We start from the raw sequence: 22,306 nt of genomic DNA, 5'->3' as shown, positions 1-22,306 counted from the left end.
CAGCGGCGCCTGCAGCAATGGCGGAGCTGCTCCGCCTCTGAGGCGGTTGCGTAGCGGCGGTTCCCCTTGAGATAAACCGGGTGTGGGCTGGAGCCCACCGCGCCCTTTCCTAAGCAAGGGCCCGCGTCCTGCGGTGAAGGGGAAAAGCAAAGCGCGGTTAGCGGGGGCAGCTCCACCACCAGCAAAGGGTCATTAACGGCCCTGTGCAGGGCAGCGCCTCTGAGAAGCACGCTGCGAGGCGTGCAGAGCAGCGTGATAATAATAAAAACACTTAAAACTCTAAAGCAAGTTGTCCCATGCTCAGCTTTTATTAGGTAAAGCATTCATAGAGGAACGCTGCTAATAAGCGCTCCTAAAGGATGCAGACAGAGCAGCGCCTGGTGATGCTGCACGTGTGAATACAGTCGCTGTTAAGCTGTGGTTAAACTCTTGGTTTCCACGCAGGAATGCTTTCGCGGATCTTGTTTATCACAGGGTTTGCATATAGAGAAAGGAAATGTTCTTCGTCGGCTGGCAGCAGTGTAGAGAACTCCCTTGGAAATAGCCCCTGTGCCACAGGGAACCTGCACTTGGGTAGATCCTTGCAGCAGCAGGAGCATTAATGCTCTTTCTATAGTAAAGTGCCTTTTTTGGCAGCAGAATTCCGTTTTCAAAGTAAGCAATGCTTCCATGCAACCTGCAGCCGCTCTCTGTATGGAGAGCCAGTCCCGTGCCCACGGGTGCCCAGCCTAGGGAAAAGATGACATTGTGGAGTTAAAATTAGGCTTTTCCTGGCATAGAGATTGTGTCATAACTCAGGGAGGGAGGAGGGAAGTTCTGGGAAATGCATTGTTTCAAAGGAGGGATTATTGAAAGCAGCCTTAAAACAATACAGTGCAAGAGTGGATGTGTTCTGACGCCACTTGGTAGTCAAAGCTGGTTATGGTCAGAGTGCTCCTAACAGTGAAAATTCATCACTATCTGCAATAAATTCAGCATAAAGAGTAAATGAAAGTCTGACCTGTGAACACCATCTGTTCAGGTGGTGGAAAAGCAAACAAACACATTGAGGGTGGTTTCAGAAAGAAAAACAGGATGTTTTTCCATTTAAAACAGTCTCTTTTTATTCAGCAAAAGAAAGCATCTTACCATATCATTGAAAGAAGATGGTTTTCACCTTCAAGGACTATATTGGAACAACTCAAGTTCCTGCTATAACTGACATTTTCTGTTGAGGAATAGAAATCCATACCTTCTATTGAAGACACGAACACTTTGGTTCAGTTATCTCATTCAGAGGGGTTTGGTAACTGTGGTTTTCATATGTATCATAGTAGCTAAGTGGAAAAAACACCAACAGAAAACAGTGAACTGCAGTGGTTTGTAAAAGAACACTCGGGTTGGTTTCCTCTAATGAAATAAAACCACATAACCACACCATTGATTCCAGGTTGCTGTGCCTTGTACAGTTCGCAAGGAGGAGGTGAAGATACAAAAGCCCCTGGCACACTCAGGTAAATACTTGGAGAGTATAAGGCATATACAACTTGGGACTTAGCAACAAATGAGCATCCAGGAGACTGCCTTACCCTTCCTTCTGCTTGGAAATAATTTTCCAGACAACGCCTGCCCCTAGGAGAAGCAGGACTCCTGCAGCTACGACTCCTGAAAGAGAAGAGCATGTATTATGCTCACTGTGTGTTTTAAAGTATATCAGAACAAAAGCTATAACAAGGCATATCTTTAAAGCAAGCAGAAGGAGATGGTGCTGCCAAAACCACTGCATAAAGCTAAGACCTGGCCACAGAAATGTTTCTGAGCTGCTTACCTACACCTACGGAACCAGACTTGTGTGATGCTGAAGGGAAGAGAAGAAATAAAATCAGCAAAGTATTCTAACAAAATATGGTGCTTCTCATCAGTGTTTGATCACTTTATCAATAAATGTTTTACTTCTAAGGCCTACAATAGAGAATTTCTTAAAAACCACACTATTGTACCCTCTTTTTTTAAAATACAGAAATCCATTTACACGTTTAAAATTTATCTATGCGTTTCTACTTGGTCTTTGCTTCATTCACATGTCACTCACTCAGTTTACAGGCGGGTATAGGAGGGTCCCAGCTGAAGTCTTCTTGGCACTGAATCTGACTGATGCCTTCCAAGGTGTAACCATCATCACATTCAAGAGTGATGTTAGTCCCAGAGCGATAAGTGTTTCCTTGAATGGCTTTCTTAACACCTTGAACTTCTGGGAATACACATCTGATCTCTGCAATTAGAAGTAACAAAAAAGGGAACATAAAATACAAGAAATACAAGTGTGGGTTATTTAGGATGTTGTTAGTGAATTCTCTCTGACTGTAACCAGGATTTCATTCTCATTCCACAGGGTAACTCCTTTCTCTGTGGCTGCAGAAGTATGTTCACTCCTGCACGTGAATGCTTGGGCAGATCAACTACTTCACGCTGATACGGCAGAAAATCCTGTGTAGCAGGGGTACCTCGGGAGAAGCGTGTCAGAGAAAGAGATTTTTCTGATACTGGGCTACCAAAACACTGGGAGAAGAAAGGTTTAATAGAGAAGAATTCTGTGGGAACTTAAGAACCAACTGCCTATAACCCACTTCTAGTCAGTAGAAGTCCCTTGCCCTTCAAAGATGCCACCAGATATATTATCAATAATTACTTTATTACTTAGTCCAGCCATCTAACCTACATATACCACTGATTTCCATGAAATTACCCTTGACAGCCCAAGCCCAAGAATTCTGGAGGAGATGGTTCTCAGTGGAGACCAAAGGGTTAACATCACCACGTAACTTTACCCTTTCTTTTATGTCCTTTCTTTAATATTTATTTTTGCTAACACACGTAACAGTTTCTAAAGAGACTTCAAACCCATGAGGGGGAATTTTTCTGTGAGTGCTTCCTTTAAAGAGCCTCTGACTTATTTTACGTAAGTGTGTGGTATGTTATTTCCTCTCATTGTTATCCAAGCAGCTCCACCAAGGAAGTGCCCTGTGTGGGTAATGAATTTATTCCAGTGAATGCCCAGGGTTCTGTACAGGAACACCCACACTCATGAGGTTGCCTTTAGTCAGGTTTGCCTGGTGACTGACCTTCACAGTGAGCTACAGAGAAGGCACAGGGAGGCTTTTTCCGAGAAGGGAGTAGTCAGGGTCATGTGCAAGCTGCAAACGGTCCATCAGAGAGCTTGTGTGATATAACAATCACTTCCTCTGCTTTGATAACTGGGGAGTGAGCAACACAAAAAGGAAAGGAAAGGGAGGGGAAAAGTCTACTCTTCTACTAAAAAAAGCTTTGAGGACAGTTGGTACATGACTTATTTGCAGTACCAAGAACAGAGAGAGAAAAACATGAAAGAATTAAAGCTGCCTTTCAGAATTGCCTCTATCATACTCCGTTAGCATGAGGTTCCCATCCTGCTTCTTTACAACGCTGTACTCTTCCCAGGGATAACAAAGAGTAGTTAAATTCATAATTAACAGATAAACACTGCCTAGCTATGATATAAAAGTGGTTCCCACGCAAAATAAGGGGATGGAATTCAGTGTTAGCTGCAGGTTTTGCTGCTCTGATTTTGGCCTGTGTAGCTCTCTGAAGATTTAATGCAAATGATTTAGTGTGAATGCATGTATCCGCATGGCTACATGTCTCCTCAGGCCAGATCTCGTTCTGCCACCATAAGCTAATTAAGCACAAGCACACCTTTGCACTGAGGAGGAAGCTGGCTCCAGGTTCCTTTCACCGTGCAGTTGATGAAAGCATTCCCAACGAGTGAATAACCAGGATTGCAGCTGTAGGATACAGACGCTCCATAGGAAAAAGTGTTAGAGATGTTGCCTTTGAGCTTCCCATTGGTGATGTTTGGAGGACGGAGACACTTCACAACTGGAAAGTCAGGGGGAGAGAAGCAACATGTTGACATAAAGACCCTTATGGTCTGCCAGAGGGTAGCTAAGGCACCATAACCTTTGCAGCCTTGATCCCATTTAATTTCTTCACCTAGGCTCAACAACTGATTTGGTAACCCTATAACTCCATTAGGCTTTAGAAATGGTTACAAACTTGATCTTGTTCTTATCACACATTCAGTAGTAAGGGACTCTTATTTAGTCCTTGTACAGATCTTTCCCTAAGGCAAGTCATGTTAAATTTTCTTTCTTCTTAGCTCCCTACGACAAAATCCACCTTGACAGAGCGGAGGATGATGGCTCCAGGCTCCAGACTGTGTGCAGTACATGGAGGCTGACCCAATGAGAGAGAAGCCAGCCTCGCAGATGTAGCTTACAGACGTTCCAGGAGTGGATAATGCTCTTGCTGGGCCACTGAGAGACCCATGGGCAATATCTGCAGGCTTGGAGCAGGACTGTGCTAAGAAGAGAGACGTGCAGATCAAAACAGAGCTCACGGGGCAAGAGAGGAAACTTTTGAGCATCTGTGGTGTCAACAGGCCTATGGAGGGACTCTGGTCTTGTTTCAGCAAGTCCTTAGACAAACAGCACTACATGCATTGAGAAGATCCAGTGAAAAGAACATAAACACACCTTCACACCGAGGAGGGGGATGGCTCCAGACTCCAGATGTTGCACAACGAACAGATTTATTCCCAATGAGGGAGAAGCCCCGTTTGCAGCGATAGCGTACAAGTGCTCCTACATGAAAAGTGTCTAAGAAATGTCCACTGTGTTCCCCGTTGACAATGCTTGGAGGAGGCTGACACTTCACTTCTGAAAGAGGAGAGGATGAGAATGTGATGTTCAGTTGTAAAAACGGTGGTAATGTACTCCTCTTCCCTGCAAAAAAGCAGGACAGGTTGGGAGAAGGAGTTGTAGTAAATCTTGCTTTTCCTTGTGATATACCTACCTGGCTTTGTGGTGGTGTGAGGATGACGATAGTGTTCTGCCACTCCATCTAGATGCAGCATTAAGAGTTTAAAATACACATTTGGTTGAGCAAACACAGTGGAGAAATTGACCTTAATTTTCCATCATCCTGCCCTTACAGCGAAAATTGCACTCCTGTCTGATAGTGTCCTGCCATGAAGCTACCAAATGTCACACTTTCAGGAAATAAAGAGGTAGGTTATGGATTGCAACAAGCAGGCTGAGAAAAGAGCATATCATGTTTATACTTACAGCATTACCAAACACCTGGCTCATCTCCTGTGTAAGAGAGGCATAAATAAAAGGAACAGTTTCTGGTTTCTCCTTAAAGTAGTTGGAGCAAACAGGAAAAATAAAGTCAATGTTGGCTTCAATGAGTGGGTAGGAGCAGTGGGGAAGAATCTGCAGTGCTGGTGGGTCAGGGTGCAGGTACTTACCCTGCTCACAGACTGGTACTGGTGGATCCCATGTTTTATCAGCTTGGCACTGCACTGTGTGATTGCCTCGCAAGGTGAAACCTTTATGGCACTTAAAGCCAACAGTGTCTTTGTATAGGTAGTGAGACTTCAGAACAGATACTTTCCCATTCTGGATCTTTGGGGCTGGACATACCACCTCTGAAAAATAAATGGGTTATCTCAAAGAGGAAGCCATGGGTATGCTGTAACTGATGCATATATAAAGTCCATCCTTCACGTGCCACTGCTCAGAGGAGTTTTATGGGTAGTACTTGGAGACTCACAGAACAATCATTTCAAGAACTGAGGGCTTTTTAGTACCTTTAGGTACCCTGTGGTTACCACATTATCATAGAATCCCAGACTGGTTTACATAGGAAGGGGCCTTGAAGCTCATCCAGTTCCAACTTAGATCTCACCTAAATCTACCCTCTAAATCTACATTATTGTATATATAAACATAGTTTTGTGCCTATAAATAGTATAATTCAAATAAATACATTAAATGGTGTAGAAATCCATAAGTACTGTTAGTCAATTCTCATGACTACTTTTCTGTTCCAAGCTCATGACTTCTAAAGCAATTCCATCTGAAGGAAAGACTAATTACAGTGATCAGTCCTGCAGGGACTAGGGGTGACCTACTTTGACAAATGGGAAGACCACCACTCCATGCGACATCTTGTCCAAAACCCACACATCGCCTCTGAGACTGTCCAACCAGTCGGTACCTGGAGTTGCAGAGAAGGAAATGCCAGTTGATCCCAAATAGTCCAGCTCATAATTTGCACTCCCTGTCTGATACTACCCCCAGAGGTTTCTTTCTGCAGCCTCCTGAATTCTGGCTGGTCATCAAGGTGGTATCCGTTGGTTTGACACATGGATATGAAGGAACCAAGTTCTTTTTTCCTAGATCCAAGAGGAACAGCAATGATCCCAAACTACTCTGGGTTAGGTTGGTCAGGTGCTAAGTCAGGACACAGACCCAAGTGACTGCCAAACCGCTGGAGCCTCCTTGCAGCACTCTCAGCTCTTACTGGGTGGCCATCCGAGAAGCAGACTGCAACTTGAGCTTTGCAAAGGAAGCTGTTGAGCACAAGCAGGGGAAAACAAGAGACACTTCTCCCTTGTCTGAGCAGGCAACTGGAACCAAAGTAAATGGCATAACTGGAACCAAAATACAGATTCTGCCTTGCTGTGGGAGAACGGCTACGCAGAAGTGGGTTCAGACACTTCACTGTAAGATGCTCAACACCAAGCTCAGAAACAGTCAGCAAAGGCAGTGTAGGACTCACCCTTCTTTACATGTGTAGCTCACGGTTGACCCAAAAAGGAGATCGGTCAGAACAACAACTCTGCCATTCTTTGGTGTTCCTGGGGATTTACATTGCTTCCCTGGGAAAGAACAAGGCTGAGTTTAAACTCCTCCCTTGCAGCTTTGTAAGGCACTATGAGAAGGTACCTTAAGGATCTGTCCATATTCAGACACCAGTGAAGACATGATTTTGAAAAGGCCAAGAGCTGCCCAAACTATGTGACTAGTAAAGCCATGTAGGAACCATTCTTTAAAGAACTGCTGTAAGAAACCCGTAAATGCATTGGAGACAGTTGTCAAGAACCAACACCAAACATTGAGCTATTCACTTTTACAGAACTCTAGCGCTTCAGACCACGTGGAGTTTTGGAGGCATGTCAGAGTTGGGGATACTCCGGGGTGTTTCATGTATCCCGGGGGGCAGCGGTATCGCACAGTGTCTCCAACAGGGAACTCCGTCAGGTTCCTGTAATCCTCAGTGAGCTCAGCAAAGGTTAAGTTTGGAGGTGGGCCACAGCCATCTGTCAGGAAAGAAAACACAGGGAGAAATAGGGATAGCAACTAGGTAAATGGTATGAAAATGTACAGTGAGTATATACATCTATAGATAAATGTTTACAGGCAAAACAAAGGGGAAGGACTGACGAATTCAAGGGTAAGGACGAATCCTACAGGCTTTCAATGATGGAAATTCCCAGACTATCGCTAACTCCCATCTTGGGGTGTACCTGCACACTGAGGAAGAGGAAGACTCCAGTTTCCTGAGTCAGTGCAGTGAATCGATGCCTCTCCCAGGAGACTGTAGCCAGGGTCACAGCTGTAATTTACAACCATCCCAGCAGTGAAAACTTCCAAGCCCTGGCTGCTGTGATTTCCATTGTCAATATTTGGAGGTGAAGGACATTGCAGCACTGAAGAAAGAGGGCAAAACAAAATTAACAAAGGGGATGGACAGGATGACAGGCAGGAGGGATGCGAACAAAGATAAAGAGAGCCCATCTCCTACATGTATTGGAAGCACACTTAAGCCTGAGGGTGTTGCTGGATGTGCAGTTCTAACCCTTCCCATGCCAGCTCTGTAGTTCGAAGGGTTTGCCAGCTCCAGGATCAGCCAGGCATGGGGTGGATGCTCAGCAGGGCAGGGCATGGATGCTCAGCTGGGCACAGGGTGGGTACTCAGCAGGGTAGGGGATGGATCCTGAGCCAGCCCTGAATGCACAGGATGCTGCAGCAGCAGCCAGCCCTACCTGTGCAGCGGGGGTATGGGAGGCTCCAGTTCCCTGAGGCTGTGCACAGGACAGAGGGGTCTCCGAGGAGGGAGAAGCCGGGCTGGCAGCTGTAGCTCACGGACATGCCAGCGGTGAAGTTTGCCTCGAGCTCTGCACTGTGCGTGGCGTGGGCAATGGTGGGAGGTGGAGGACAAGGCAGCACTAACAGGGCAGGAGCAGAGAACAGCATTTTAGTTCTCTTGACACTTGGAGGAGCACAGGTAATACAACAAAAGACTGTCACATCTTATGTTTTGTGGGTGAGGCAGAGAGCAATGCCTCATCCAGCACAATGGCCCTAAGCATCCTTCTTCTAAACCCCCACGTGGTGGACTCGCCTGGCTTGCAGGTAGGGACAGCAGGCACCCAGCGGCCATCGGGCTGGCACTTGGCTGCACGGCTGCCCCGCAGCACATAGCCCGGGTGACACTGGAAGGTGACGTTGGCCCCAGGGTGGTAGGCAGTGCTCCGTCCTTCAGCCACTTCTCCATCCTGGATGCTGGGGCTTGTGCAGGTGATCACTAGAAGTGCAAAGCAGCAGAGCATGGGCTGGGGAAGGGGCTGCCAACACTGAGGGTTCCTTCTTCGCTTGTGCAATGTCAACATTCAAGGAAGCCATGCAACCGTGATGGTCTGTTTCCCTTTTCATTGGGGGTAACAGGATTTACAGCTCACCTTCACACCGTGGGTAAGGGATGCTCCAGGTTCCAGACATCAAACAAGAAACTGTTGTTTTCCCAGTGAGGACGTACCCTGTGTCACAGTAGTACTTCACAGATACTCCTGGGACAAACACCTTCACATCCTTGCTGTCCTGATGGCCATTTTTGATATTTGGAGGGGAAGGACACTGTAGCACTACAGGGAGGGGGGAAAAGAGCTGGTACCACAAGCACCCATTGTAGGGTAAGGCAGCCTTTTAGTTTCTTTCCCATTAACTTTTCCCAACTAGGTTGGTCTGTCACTGACTTATGTTTCCATCCTACCCTCCCTAACCTTCCACCCTTTCAAGCTTATTCACATCAAGAATGATAATTTCTCACTATTTGGGCACTTAGAATGGTTAGTTGTCATCTGTGGCCCCAACAGCTTTCTCTGGCCTTTCTATGGTTGTGACCTAGATCAGACAGCAGCCTGGCTAACTCTCTTTGTGGATTCACTTAAATAGATGAAAGCCCTACATAACAAGGGCCTGAATCATAGAATCATTTAGGTGGGAAAAGACCTTTAACATAATCAATTCCAACCATTAACCTGGCACTGTCAAGTCCACCACTAAACCATGTTCTTAAGTGCCATATCTATATGTCTTCAATACCCATCACCTCATTTATACTTACTCTTTTCACAGGTGGGGACAGGAGGGTCCCACTTGCCCCCAAACTGGCACTGAGACTCTTGAGAGCCCTTCAAGGCATAACCAAAATCACATTCGAAGACAACAGTATCCATGAGTTTGTACATGGTCTCCAGCCCAGCTGATCTTCCATTCTTGATCTCCGGTCTTCCGCAGCCGGTTGCTGGAAATGAACAGCACAAGGCACTGCTCGGGACATGAAGCCCATCCTGGGTGTGGAGGGACACCGACCAGGGGCAGTATGTGCTGCTGAACCTTGCCATCACTGTCATGGCATGCCAACATTACTGACTCTTATTCTTACACAAAATACCATTATTCAGCTGCTCCTGAGGGTCTGTCCTAACTGGGGGACAGAAAGGGAAATCCAAGCCCCTGTGTCCAACCTGGCCGTGAGCACTGCCAGGGATGGGGCAGCCACAGCTTCTCTGGGCACCCTGTGCCAGCGCCTCAGCACCCTCACAGAGAAGAGCTTCTGCCTAAGATCTAATAAAAGAAGCCAACACTAACACACCTTCACATCGAGGCAGGGGCCGGCTCCACGTTCCCGCGGCAGTACAGCTAATGGAGGCATTCCCAATGAGGGAGTAGCCATCCCTGCAGGTGTAGTTCACAGCCGAGCCTGGAAGGTGGGTGTCCGCGGGCTGGCTGCTGTGCTGCCCATTGGCGATGCTTGGAGGGGAAGGACACTTCACCTCTGCAAAAGAGGCAAAATGGGTAAGAAACGTGCACAGGGCATGAAAATTAAAAAGCCAACCTTCAAAATCCAAAAGGAGGAGGACAGTGAATTCCATTAATTCCTTTGAACAGCTGCCATGTTAGCTCACACCAAACCCCGCCGGTGCGGTCAGACCCCGCACACCCAGAGCCCTACCTCCACAGTGTGGCGGTGGCCCGCTCCACACGCCGCGCTCCCCGTCTGCTGTGCTGCAGATGATGGAGGGCTCTCCAGCCAGAGCGTGGCCGGGGTCACAGGTGTAGGTGACCACGTCTGCATAGGAGAAGGTGTCCCTGGAGTGCCCGCTGTGTGTCCCATGGGAGATGTTCGGAGGTGGGCCGCAAGCGATATCTGGAGGCACATAACAAGGTGAATTTCAACACCTCATTTGCAGGACACACACACTTCCCAGGAAGGGAGCTGATGGGGATGAACCCGTGTCAGTGGTGAGGCTCTCTGGATACATTGATCCAGATTATCCAGAGGCAAACCCTGCATGGAAAAAGAAATCACACGTGGAAAAGAAAACCTTTGCCCTCACATAAGTCACCCCCTTACCGCCTGTGTCTGGAGGTGGTGGGACAGTTTTTACCTCCCTTTCCATATCCACTGGGGACACTTGCAGAGAGAGACTGGCCACACAGTTCCTACACATGACCACTAAGAAATACTTACCCAGTAACATGGAGTTTAATTAACAGTTTTACCAGTTTGGACCAGGATAAATAGGAAACTTTTGGAAGTATTTTCAGAGGCAACCAGAATAAAATAGAAAGAAAAATGAAAGAATTTACACATACAGTGAGTGGAGAAATATTTTGCAATGAAATCTTGCTCTTGAAAGATGTGCCACGTGCAAAGCGTCTCCAAGGACCTTTTGTTGTGGCCTACTTACGCTGGCAGACAGGAGCATCTCCACTCCACAAGACACGTGTGCCAGAGACCTTGCATGTTCTCTGAGAGCCTCCAACCAACTTGTACCTGGAGTCACACAGAAGGGTCTGTTAATTTACATTAAGAGACTTGAACTTTCTTTACAACCCTTTTAAGTGGAAGCCAAGACTTCTGGCTTGGGAATGAGGTTCCTCCATGTGGAGCTGAAAATCTGCTTCACTCTCGCTTGGCAGATGGATTCCACCAGTCTCAAAACTCACCCTTTGTCACAAGTGTAATTGACTTTGGATCCCAAGAGGAGGTCTGTCAGGACAATAACTTGGCCATTCTCTGGATCCCTTGGGTTAGCACATTGTTTTCCTAGGAAGGAATGCCAGCCACCATTAGTCATAGAATCCCAGACTGGTTTGGGTTGGAAGGGACGTTAAAGCTGATCCAGTTCCACCCCCTGGGCAGGGACCCCTTCCACTGGAGCAGCTTGCTCCAAGCCCCTGTGTCCAACCTGGCCTTGAACACTGCCAGGGATGGGGCAGCCACAGCTTCTCTGTGCACCCTGTCCCAGTGCTTCATCACTCCCGTAGTAAAGAATTAGAAATGTGTCCTGCAGAACAAGAGTGGGATATTGAGTCAAATTAAACCGTTATCCCAACCACACAGCTGTGCAGGATTGATCACTGTAATAGTCTTTCCTTCAGATGGAATTGCTTTAGAAGGCATGAGTTTGGGATAGTAAAGTAGTCACAAGAATGACTAACAGAGAGAGCAGGCTGCATAAAGAAACCTGGAAAGCTAGGAAAAGATGAAAATCCAACACTTCAGGTTTTTCAACCCTTCCAGGACATACTTTTACAGAACTCCAGTGCCACAGACCACGTCCTGTTCTCGAGGCATGTGATGGCTGGTGACATCCCGACGTGCTGGGTGTACCCAGGCCGGCACACGTATTCCACCGTCCTCCCCACGGGAAAGATGGTCTGGTTTCTGTGCCGCTCCTTCAGCTCAGCAAATGGCAGCCTGGTTGGTGCATTGCAGCCAGCTACCAAGAAAGATAAGCCAGCTTATTGTTAGAGGAGTTAAGAAAAAGCAGAGCTGGGAGAAGTGGGGGTCAGGTTAATGTTCATAGCACTGTTGGAACACTTGCCCTGCTCGCAGACTGGCACGGGTGGCTCCCAGGTGCTATTTAGTTGGCATTGTACCACTTTGTGGCCACATATAACATAGCCTGGCTCCCACTCAAAGGCAAAAGTGTACTTGTGTGTGTAGACAGTCCTAGGAGACACTATTCTCCCATTCAGGACCCATGGGACAGGACATCTTGCCTCTGGTCTTCAACATGGGCATTTATGCAGTGTGTGGCTGCAAAGCCTCTGAGGGTTACAATCCCTTTTAAGACACAAGCCTGAAAACAGTTTCCCCATAGATGATGTAGGTACTGCCCACCTTGAGTGATGCTGAACACTGAGGTGTGACCTAAGCTGAACTGTGATGCTGGAGGCAGTGGGGTGCTCCATCAGCCTCCCCTCCTCTGCCTGGCCTCAGCTGCAAAGCAGCCCTTGAAGCTCCTGCCCTGGCAGGCACGTACTGCAGTTGTCTGGGGGTGCCCTTGTCTTTCTGAATATGAAGCAGTAGGGACAGAAGGATTCCACCCGAGTACCTCCATGTGCACACTCAACCCTACCTCCGCACGACGGCGGGGGCCCGCTCCACACGCCGTTCTCCCCATCCAAGGTAGTGCAGTAGATGGAGGGCTCTCCATGGAGCGGATATCCAGGGTTGCATGTGTATGTTACAGCAGTGCCAAAGAGGAATTCATCCAGCAGCTTGCCTGTGTGCTTCCCATTGGGAATGTCTGGAGGCGGCTCACAAGGGATACCTGCAGAGGGGCAGAACAAGGCTTCTGAATTCAAAGTACTTGAAATCCCTCAGTCTGTGGGGCATAAACACTTGGCCTAGAGATGGAGTAACTGCAATAAAGTGACCTTCCAGGGGAGGCCTTGGAGGCAACTGGATTCCATCTCCCTGGCCAGCAATTTCTATGACACTTAGAAAGCAGTCCAGCAAGATAAACCTCTCTGGAGGAAGCACCTACATGCTTTATCTTTTGTACTGTTTAAGAAATAAAAGAAAAACAAATACTTTCTATTCCCCTCTTGTACTGCTGAAAACGCTCCAGCTTTCTGCAATCCATTCAGCCTTGAGATCTTGTACCTGTTCCCAGAACATTTTCTTACAACTTCAAAACATTCTGATGTTTTTCATGCCCACAGAGCGTAGAAAATCCCCGTGAAAGCTTTGACTGGGAAGATTTGTCAGTCTCTGCTGGAGAATACAAACTGAATCCATGCAAACCCCTGGAACTGAAAGCTACTCACGCTGACAAACAGGAACGTCACCGCTCCATGCAACACGTCCACCAGAAATCTCACATCGTCTGCTGGCTTGTCCAATTAACCTGTGCCTGGTGTTCAAAGGATTAAACGTTCAGCCCAAGTCATTGCAGTTTGAGTTCCTCCCTCCTCGCAATCACCTTGTCCAAAGCCCCTCTCCAGCCTTGTCAGCCCCCTTTAGGCACTGGCAGACAGTTACAAGGTCTCCCAGGAGCCTTCTCCAGGCTGAACAAGCCCAGCTCTCTCAGCCTGTCTTCATGTATACATAAGATAGTGAACACCTTATGTGGTTTATAGGTACAGGACTCGATATAGCGGCTTCTAATAGAATCCATTTATTGGGGGTGAATGAATAGGAGGAAAAGAGGGAGACGTACCTCTCTTCGTGCTGTTTTAAGCAGTAGCCAAAACCAGGACTTACCCTTTTTCACAGCTGTAGCGCACGGTTGACCCAAACAGGAGATCTCTCAGGAAACTGATTTTCCCATTCACAGGCTCACCAGGGTGGGTGCATTTTTTCCCTGGGGAAGAAAAAACCTCATTGTAGGCTTCTGTGTGTCTGTACTATGGAGCAGCAGATGCAACTCTTACTCCAGTAACCCATTCACATTTAGTTACCCCAAAACGGGTTTCGAATAGCATGAAGTTACATGGCTTTACTAGTCACATACTCTTGGAAGACCAGAACAACAGGAAGGTTTATGCAGCATGGACAGAACCTAGCACCTATTCCTTCTTGAACAACGGACACCAAATCAAGGAGCTATTCACTTTTACAGAACTCTAGTGCTTCTGACCACACGCCGGTCTCAAGGCATGTAATAGTAGGTGACATTCCTGGGTGTTTTGCATATCCAGGGTGACAAGTGTATTGCACAGTCTTCCCCACAGAAAAATCAATCTCATTTTTATGCTCCTCCTTTAGCTCAGCAAAGTGTAACCTTGTAGGAGGCCCACAGCCACCTATTGGGAAAGAAAACAGACATGAGAATGATGCAGGACAAGCACAGAAAGAACACTGTTCTGAGGAAAGCTCTTTCGTTTGCCTTGCAGAATGGATTATTTGGATTAATATAGCCATTACTAAACAAACACAACAATTTCCCAAAGGATTCAAGGGGATCAGGTTCTTCTCATCAGGATATAGATAAATCTTCCCCTCCCAGGTTTAACCACCCTTTCTCAAGAGGTTTAGGGGATATAAAATAGCAGTGTACCCTGAGGCAGCTGTGTCACAACATACCTGAAAGTCCAGGCCTCTTTGAGAGCCCCTGGTCATGGTAAAGTCTACCACACGTGGGAACAGGAGGGTGCCAGCTTCCATCCTCCTGGCAGATGACTTTAGCACTGCCTTGCAGGCTGTAACCATCGAGACACTGAAATGTCACCGCTTGCCCAGGTGCGGAGAGAAGTCCTTGACCATCCACTCGCCTCCCGTTTCGTATATAGGGATGTACACAGACAGTAGCTACAGGTGGTGATGTGCAGAAGTGATGTGCAGCATGAGTTGGAACAAAAGAAAGAAAGAACCCCCAGGCTGTTAATATTGCAATGACAAAATCAATGTCACCTCTATAAACCTCCCCTCCCCACCCCACCTCAGCAATAGAAGGGCTGGAAATCAGTTTATACCATGCACCACTTTCTATGGGATTAACCTTCTCTGAGAAACCAGTTGCAATGCTCAGGGTCTGCTGTCCCCCCATCTGAGGAGACAGACCATAAACCCACCTTCACAGCGAGGGCCGGGCTGGCTCCAGTTCCCTGATGCTTTGCAGAACACAATGGCGTTTCCAACCAGGTAGTAGCTGGGATCACACGTGTATGTTACAGACATTCCCATGGTAAAAAGGGATTTGCCTTGGCCATTGTGACTTCCATTTGGGATCTCTGGAGGCACGGGGCAAGGCCGGACTGCAACAGGGAGACAGAAAGCCTTAACTCAGTGAGAGAGCAGCGTGCAAGGGAAGGGAGTCACTGCGGTGATGGGTTAAAGCCCATAGCAGGAATGGCTCTGCCTGCACACGCTGCTCCTGCCTGCAAGGAGCATCTACAGCCAGGGCCACCAGCAGGCACCCACACTCACCCCTCTCGCAGCGGAGCACCGGAGGATCCCAGGTGCCCCCGGGCTGGCACTGAGCCTCGTAGCTGTTCTCTGCAGCGTAACCAGCATCGCAGTCAAAATGCAGCGACTCCCCAGCTCTGTAGGTGCTCTGCAGCTCATAGACCTTCCCGTTCTGCACCTCGGGCATCTCACAGCCGATTGCTGGGGGGAACATGGACAGCAACCTTCAAACCTCAATGCATGGGCCAGATCCTGCATGCACAGCCCGCTCCCTTCTCATCACTGCTGCAAGCCTGCACTGTTCCTACAGCCAGAACATCCAGCATCCTTTCTTCCAGCCCCACACCTCACAGTGCATCCTCCACCCACCTTCACAGCGGGGCAGGGGCCAGGTCCACATCCCAGCCTCTGTGCAGCTGATGGACACATTCCCGACCGGAGCGTAGCCATCCTGGCAGCTGTAGTGCACGGTCACTCCAGGGGAAAACCTGCCCAAGGAGTGCCCACTGTGCAGCCCGTTGGCGATGTTCGGTGGCCGAGGACACGTCACCTCTGGAGAGGGAGGGGAAAGCCCATGAGAGTTGTCTGGCAGAGGTGACACCAGAGAAACAGCACAACTCAAACCTCCTGCACGCCAGGCGTGGGGAAGGGCAGAGGGCTCACAGCCCAGGTCTGTCTGACAGACCACTTGTGGGTACCCTGTCTCTCCTCTGGTTTATCTGGAGAAGGAGTGTTGAATGGGCTCATAAACATCCATCTCATCTCCCCCAGAGGCTGTGTCACATCCCATGCGCGTGCCTGGTCGCCAGCATCATTATTGGCTCTGCCTGGGGGTGCTGCAGCTGGAGCACCGGGAGGAGGGTGCTGGCCTAGAAACCCTTTTGTACTTGGTCTCACATTAAGCGATGTGCCAGTTCTTGGACATACACTGAGGATTCCCCACCAGCCACCCCCAGCATGAGGGGTGCAGCACGTGCAGCCACAGAGATACCGAGCTTGGGATTCATGGATGTAAGCGTGTTCTTTACATATAATTAAACCTCATACTTCATTAATGGGGGATTTAATCCCCCACTGAAGGTCTCAGGGGCAATGGTCAGGGTCTGCCCTGTGCTCAGAGCCACGCTCTAAGCTTCTTGCCGAGGGGGACAGATCACAAACCCACCTTCACAGCGAGGGCCGGGCTGGCTCCAGTTCCCTGATGCTTTGCAGAACACAATGGCGTTTCCAACCAGGTAGTAGCTGGGATCACACGTGTATGTTACAAACATTCCCATGGTAAAAAGGGATTTGCCTTGGCCATTGTGACTTCCATTGGGGATCTCTGGAGGCACGGGGCACGGCCGGACTGCAACAGGGAGACAAAGCCTTAACTCAGTGAGAGAGCAGCGTGCAAGGGAAGGGAGTTGCTGCGGTGATGGGTTAAAGCCCATAGCAGGAATGGCTCTGCCTGCACACGCTGCTCCTGCCCGCAAGGAGCATCTACAGCCAGGGCCACCAGCAGGCACCCACACTCACCCCTCTCGCAGCGGAGCACCGGAGGGTCCCAGGTGCCCCCGGGCTGGCACTGAGCCTCGTAGCTGTTCTCTGCAGCGTAACCAGCATCACAGTCAAAATGCAGCGACTCCCCAGCTCTGTAGGTGCTCTGCAGCTCATAGACCTTCCCGTTCTGCACCTCGGGCATCTCACAGCCGATTGCTGGGGGGAACATGGACAGCAACCTTCAAACCTCAATGCATGGGCCAGATCCTGCATGCACAGCCCGCTCCCTTCTCATCACTACTGCAAGCCTGCACTGTTCCTACAGCCAGAACATCCAGCATCCTTTCCTCCAGCCCCACAGCTCACAGTGCATCCTCCACCCACCTTCACAGCGGGGCAGGGGCCAGCTCCACATCCCAGCCTCTGTGCAGTTGATGGACACATTCCCAACCGGAGCGTAGCCATCCTGGCAGCTGTAGTGCACGGTCACTCCAGGGGAAAACCTGCCCAAGGAGTGCCCACTGTGCAGCCCGTTGGCGATGTTCGGTGGCCGAGCACACGTCACCTCTGGAGAGGGAAAAGAAATTGCCCTGGGGGTCAGCTCTTTGCCTTTCTGTGGGCTACTGGGAACGTTTGGGTAATATCTGGGATTCTTCTTTGCCATCCCCATGTCCCTCCCCATCTCCTTTGCTCTGAGCTGTTTCTGCCACTCCAGAGCCAACCTGCGGCACTTTGGTTTGAGCAGGCAAGTGAGGAGAACAGATACATCGTGGCTGTGCTTTCCCACCACATTTGAGAGGACACAAGAGGGAACTTCCCCACGGCTCCGCTGCATTGGGACACTTGCCCTTTTTGCACAGCGGCAGAGGTGGGCTCCATCTGGAGTCAGCTCCGCACACACTGGTGTGCGAGCCCTGCAGGGTGTACCCGGTGTTGCACATGAAGCTCACGGTGTCCCCCGTCCTGTAGAAATACCGGGCAATGGGTATTCTCCTCCCATGCTGGATGTGTGGGAACGGGCACTGGGCACCTGGAAAAGGGAGAGAAATCAAATGTCTTTTACCTGCATAGCCCTTAAGCTGCTCCTGCTGTGCTGGTTGCTGTGTTGATGGTGTCCATGCAGCTTGGTGACCCCTGAGCAATGAGATGTGGTGGAGGCTGCTGCTGGGGCTGCAGGACCCCTCCATGCACTGCTAGAGAACCCCAATGCTTGCTCTGTTCACAAAAGCCAGATGTCCGGCATTTCATATGAATCACCTGGTGAGGCCGAGAGCCTTCCATGGCCTTTCTGCATGCTTCTAGCTCATGAGCTGGGAAGCACACCCCCTGGGTCTGATCTGACTGGAAAACATTGGCAGGACTATCCAGGAGCAACCTTACTGCAGTGAAGGGCTCTGTGCTCCTGGGGGCATGCAGCCATGCAAGAGGCAGGCAGGGATGCACAGCGCACCACTGTGATGATGCAGGGATGGACCCAACCAGTGAGGGCAAAGCCTCAGAGGCACAGACCTGCCGGTCCCCCTTACCTTGAGCCCCAGGCGTGGTGGCCAGGAGCAGAGCAGAGATGCCCAGGAGGTGGAAAGCGAAGGCAAGCACCATGCTCCAGTCCCTGGCGCAGACTGCGGCTCTCAGGGGGCTGCAGGAAGATATGAGCACCCCAGTTCCCTCCTCATGCGGAAGGAGCCACAGCTGTGGGGCTTCCCGGGGATGCAGGACAGGAACCAGTGGGCTTCTGGGCATCACCGCTGGGGAGGCTGCAGGTCCCACAAGCTGCTTATGCTGCTGCTTAGGGCCAGGGAGGATGGGCCCCTGGGACACACAGGCACCTGTGACAGAGGGTGGGTGCAGCACAGAGGTGCTGTTAGCTGCACTGTGCCTGCAGCGGGGAGCATCCTTGGGTAGGGGAAGTGGGACAGAGCCTGGGTCATGTCCCCAGGGGGTGACTGCAGCTGAATGGGCACAGCTTGTCTGCCCCAGGATGGGAAAGACAGAGCAGGACATTCCCACCTGCTGCCTGCATGGGACTGGGTCCCACTCTCACACACCACCCTGCAGGCATGGACCCAGATCCTCCCGGCCTGACCTGGCTGCTCTAGGACTCATCCTAGTCTCATCAGCATCATCCCATGCTGCTGGATAGAAGAATAAAAACCCATAGACAGGACTTTCTGATACAGAAGCTGGCGCAGCAACCTCCATCTCCCCACTGGTACAGCAGAGGATGCTCTCTAAGCCTAATGAAGCAACGAGACACACATTACTCCAGTCTTTTTATCCTTTTTATTGACAGGGAGCTTCCTATATTTACATAGCCAACATTTATACTCAGATTCTAAAGTAAAATTATGAACAATTCAATTATAAACACAGTAGATAAGCTCTCTTCAACAATAAATGTTGGTGATGAGACCCGTAAGCTATGTCACAGCATTCACAGTTCCTTCCATGTGGTTACAGGGAGATCATTTCAAGCTGATCCCCAAATCAGGTATTAAATCATTTGGAAAAACCACTTGGGACTATATGCAGGAGGAACAATTGTGTTGGGATTAGAGTGCCAAAACAGAATCCAAAGCTAAGCTATGAGGCTTTACATTGTGTTTTGTTCACGTCATCACTCACACAGTTTATGGGAAGAGACAGATAAAAATAAGCAGGAATCTGCTTGTTCTGCAAGACTGGCTTCTGAAAACAGGATCTCTGTGAGAGCTGGCCAGGACAGGACAGTGCTGTGCTGGGAAGGGAGAACTTTGTGGGTCCATTCAGAACAAGACAAATGTGTTGCTGGAAACAGGCACTTGAGTTTTCCCCCCCTCTCATTTGATGTTAACAAATTAACAGGAAATCAAGGGTGAAAATGCAGAAGCAAAAAAAGATGCAGTAGACACATTTCAAACACTTCCTGTTCCCAACCGCGCATCACAAGCAGCTCAGACGGGTTATTCACCTTCTGCACCAGACAAAACCCCAAACCTCAAAGTCTTGCTTTAGCAGCAGCTAAAAGTCCTGGCATCTCCAGCTAGATTCAAGTTTAACAGGTTTAAACTGATCACAGTTTTGTTTCCCTAATAAACAGCATTCCCTCCAAACCTTTATTTCAGTTTACGCAACTCTTTAGCTTACTAAGAGATGATTTAGCAGGGCCAAGTTAAAACCAGGCAAGGACAGCAGCACCACACAGTGGGCTGTCATCAACCAAATAAATCAAGGGCACTTTTGCACATCTTTGGTTCAGGCAAGGTGAGTTGGGCCCCGTTATCCAAGTTGTCCTCATGGCACTGCCAAAGCCTGGCTCAAGTTAGGGATGGGACAGCTTCCACACCCACCTCCATCCACGTTTGCAAACCACTCTCAACACAACGATCAACTAAGGTCAGGTAAAACAGGATGAAAACAAAGCACACACAAGCCATGGGGTTTGTGTCCTGCTGGAGTAAATTAAGGCTTTGGCTTGCTGTGCCTCTGTGCGTACCTGGGGTACAGCATCACAGCAGTCCTGAGGCACCCTGGGGCTGAGCCAGCATTGTTGGGGTGCACAGCACCACCTGAAAAAGCCTTTGCAGTGCAAACTCAGCATTGATTCAGTGCAAACTCAGCAGCATCCCCCCATCACCTGCCCCAGGCAGGTGATGTGTGAGGAGAAGTGAACAGATTCACATGCAGCAGTTTCCTGGTGCTGGGTGGCATCTGCCAAGACACCTGCAAGTTCCACATTCAATACAGATACCTCAAGCCCATGGATGAGCTCTACTGCCCCTGAGCATCCCCTCTCTGTGTCCTTCATGGGGCTTTCAGCCCACTTAAAGCTTCAGGAAAGCATGAAGCCATTGCAGAGACAGGGTGTTTGTGTGAGGTACTTGCAGAAGAGCCTCAACGTGATACAAAGATAGTGCCATGGCAGAGCTATTCAGCCACAGTTTAAAGCTAACTCAAGCAAACAGTGAGAACACTAGCTCTTTGTAATAAGGCATTTAAATTGTTTTCTCTCCAGTTAAGTTACTGATCCATAAGGATTGCTATTTCACAACAGTTCAGACTCACCTTGAACCGCTGCTTATGTAGGAACATTTGCAATGCCTTCAGTATTCACAGACCGAAGCATCCTCTTTGTATCAAATCATTTTTTAAGGGATGTATCACTCAGGTGAAGACATTCACTGTTAATCCTCTTGGCAGCACTCTCCACCTCAGAACACCCCGAATCCTGACCAGGACCAGGCACAAAGTGACCTTCATGGGGCTGAGAAACTGCACATGTGGCAGTACCTGAAATGAAGGGCTTTCTTTGAGCCTACTCTATTGCAGCATGAAGGTCTCTGGCATCACTGCAGCTTCACACAGGGATAATGCACTTGATTCCTGACTGGCATTCCCAGCCTCCCAGCCCGGCACACAAGTTGCTTTGTCCTTCAAGGTCTGTTGGCTGCTTCTTCAAGACCAGTTTCACAGGAGGGACAAGGGGAGCACTGGGATCAGTGTGAGCAGGTCCAACACAGCTTCAGGTGCTTCCTGCTGTGCCCACTCCCTAATCTAGATGTCCATAATGAGCACTGCCAGCAGGAGGGGGAAGATTCCTACAAGAGACAGATAGGAAGCTTCAGTTTCATTATACATTCAACTCTCTTTTCCCTCTGTACCCTTTTGCCCCCCACTTCCCATTTTCACAGTGTGATCTTAAAGCAACAATATAAATATGACAACAGACAAAGAGAAGGCATTTAAGTCTATTCCAAACAGAACACCCAAGAGACAACAACATAAAGATGGGCAGGAGCACAGTACAGGGGTGCAGGAATGTGTATGACTTACCAGCAATGATCATGCTCGCTCCACCTGAAAGGGAAGCAAACCAAAACGTGAAACTCAGCATGCAGTCAGCACAGTAACACATCAAACTACACAGGAGGCTCAAATCCGAGCCAATGCACATGGAAGACAATTCAAGCAACACACAGAATGGGACCCCAAACATCTGCACGGATGTTCACCTGTTAAACCCCAGATGTATTTACTAGGGTACATTTCCAATATGTGAGTCTGTGCCACAGTCCCTGTTCTTTTGGCACTAGATTTTCACTGAAGCTGTTTCAGGAATAACCAAAGACTTACTGCTTGGTAGAATTATGCATGTGATTTGAGGATTCAGAGAGGAAGGACAAAACCAGAAGACAAAGAGGCAACAAGACAGACACAGAGATTGTCACCTCTGCATTCAGGAGCCGGCTTGTTCCAGTCTCCCCAGGATTTATCTCCTGCAATGCACTGAAGAAAGGCTGCTCCAGCAAGGGTGAAGCCCTCCTTGCATTTATAAGCTACAACGGTGCCATGAGAAAAGCCCATTCCCTTCGTGCCATTGTGCATCCCATTCTCAATCCTGGGGGGCTCTTCACAGAGAGCACTGGGGAGCAGTCCTGCAGGAGGAACATCAGCAAGAGTTGGGCTTGTTCAGCCTGGAGAAGAGCAGATGGCTGCC

General features: G+C 49.1%; 2 protein-coding genes and 1 long non-coding RNA gene across 4 annotated transcripts in view; 1 reads left to right on the top strand and 2 right to left on the bottom strand.

The window, feature by feature from the left end:
• Positions 1–288: 288 nt before the first annotated feature.
• Positions 289–1,968, top strand: LOC133217426 (uncharacterized). Its single transcript, XR_009726872.1, has 2 exons — positions 289–394; positions 1,430–1,968. It is a non-coding gene; the product is annotated as an uncharacterized LOC133217426 (long non-coding RNA).
• Positions 715–17,502, bottom strand: LOC133217415 (complement receptor type 1-like). 2 transcript variants are annotated; one of them, XM_061362877.1, is made up of 34 exons: positions 17,218–17,387; positions 16,870–17,049; positions 16,517–16,699; positions 15,721–15,903; positions 15,373–15,552; positions 15,018–15,200; positions 14,530–14,754; positions 14,058–14,249; positions 13,708–13,807; positions 13,272–13,357; positions 12,578–12,772; positions 12,041–12,220; positions 11,744–11,935; positions 11,160–11,259; positions 10,901–10,986; positions 10,162–10,356; positions 9,802–9,984; positions 9,271–9,450; positions 8,606–8,788; positions 8,269–8,451; positions 7,910–8,092; positions 7,391–7,573; positions 6,992–7,183; positions 6,643–6,742; positions 5,993–6,078; positions 5,327–5,506; positions 4,870–4,917; positions 4,551–4,733; positions 3,712–3,894; positions 2,072–2,251; positions 1,808–1,837; positions 1,569–1,644; positions 1,232–1,316; positions 715–728 (listed from the first exon to the last, which is right to left on the bottom strand). In XM_061362877.1, exons 1-33 carry the CDS (start codon positions 17,246–17,248, stop codon positions 1,235–1,237), a joined length of 4,926 nt encoding a protein of 1,641 aa, XP_061218861.1. In that variant the 5' UTR covers positions 17,249–17,387; the 3' UTR covers positions 715–728; positions 1,232–1,234. The 2 variants fall into 2 exon arrangements, with proteins under 2 accessions (XP_061218861.1, XP_061218862.1); XM_061362878.1 differs by lacking the exon at positions 715–728 and having other exon boundaries at positions 1,088–1,316; positions 17,218–17,502.
• Positions 17,503–19,930: 2,428 nt separating this feature from the next.
• Positions 19,931–22,306, bottom strand: part of LOC133217347 (complement receptor type 1-like) — a 43,098-nt gene continuing 40,722 nt past the window's right edge. Inside the window, exons 48-50 of the mRNA XM_061362745.1 lie at positions 22,038–22,244; positions 21,643–21,666; positions 19,931–21,407 (exon numbers count right to left, since the gene is read on the bottom strand). Of these exons, the coding sequence (XP_061218729.1) occupies positions 21,364–21,407; positions 21,643–21,666; positions 22,038–22,244 (275 nt within the window). The 3' untranslated portion in view covers positions 19,931–21,363. The remainder of the gene's footprint in view (positions 21,408–21,642; positions 21,667–22,037; positions 22,245–22,306) is intronic.

Source organism: Neopsephotus bourkii, unplaced genomic scaffold (assembly GCF_033783945.1).
Source record: "Neopsephotus bourkii isolate Nb327-2 ecotype Australia unplaced genomic scaffold, CSIRO-AGI_Nbou_v1 NB_1139, whole genome shotgun sequence".
Taxonomy (NCBI): domain Eukaryota; kingdom Metazoa; phylum Chordata; class Aves; order Psittaciformes; family Psittacidae; genus Neopsephotus; species Neopsephotus bourkii.
This window is presented reverse-complemented; position numbering and strand designations above follow the sequence as displayed.

Coding starts and splice junctions, on each gene's coding strand:
- LOC133217415 (XM_061362878.1), bottom strand. CDS start 17,497: ATGGCAAAGAAGAATCCCAGATATTACCCAAACGTTCCCAGTAGCCCA. Junction 17,050..17,217: donor GCCCCTGCCCCGCTGTGAAG/GTGGGTGGAGGA, acceptor TGTTCCCCCCAG/CAATCGGCTGTGAGATGCCC. Junction 11,936..12,040: donor CGTGCCAGTCTGCGAGCAGG/GCAAGTGTTCCA, acceptor CTTTCTTGGTAG/CTGGCTGCAATGCACCAACC.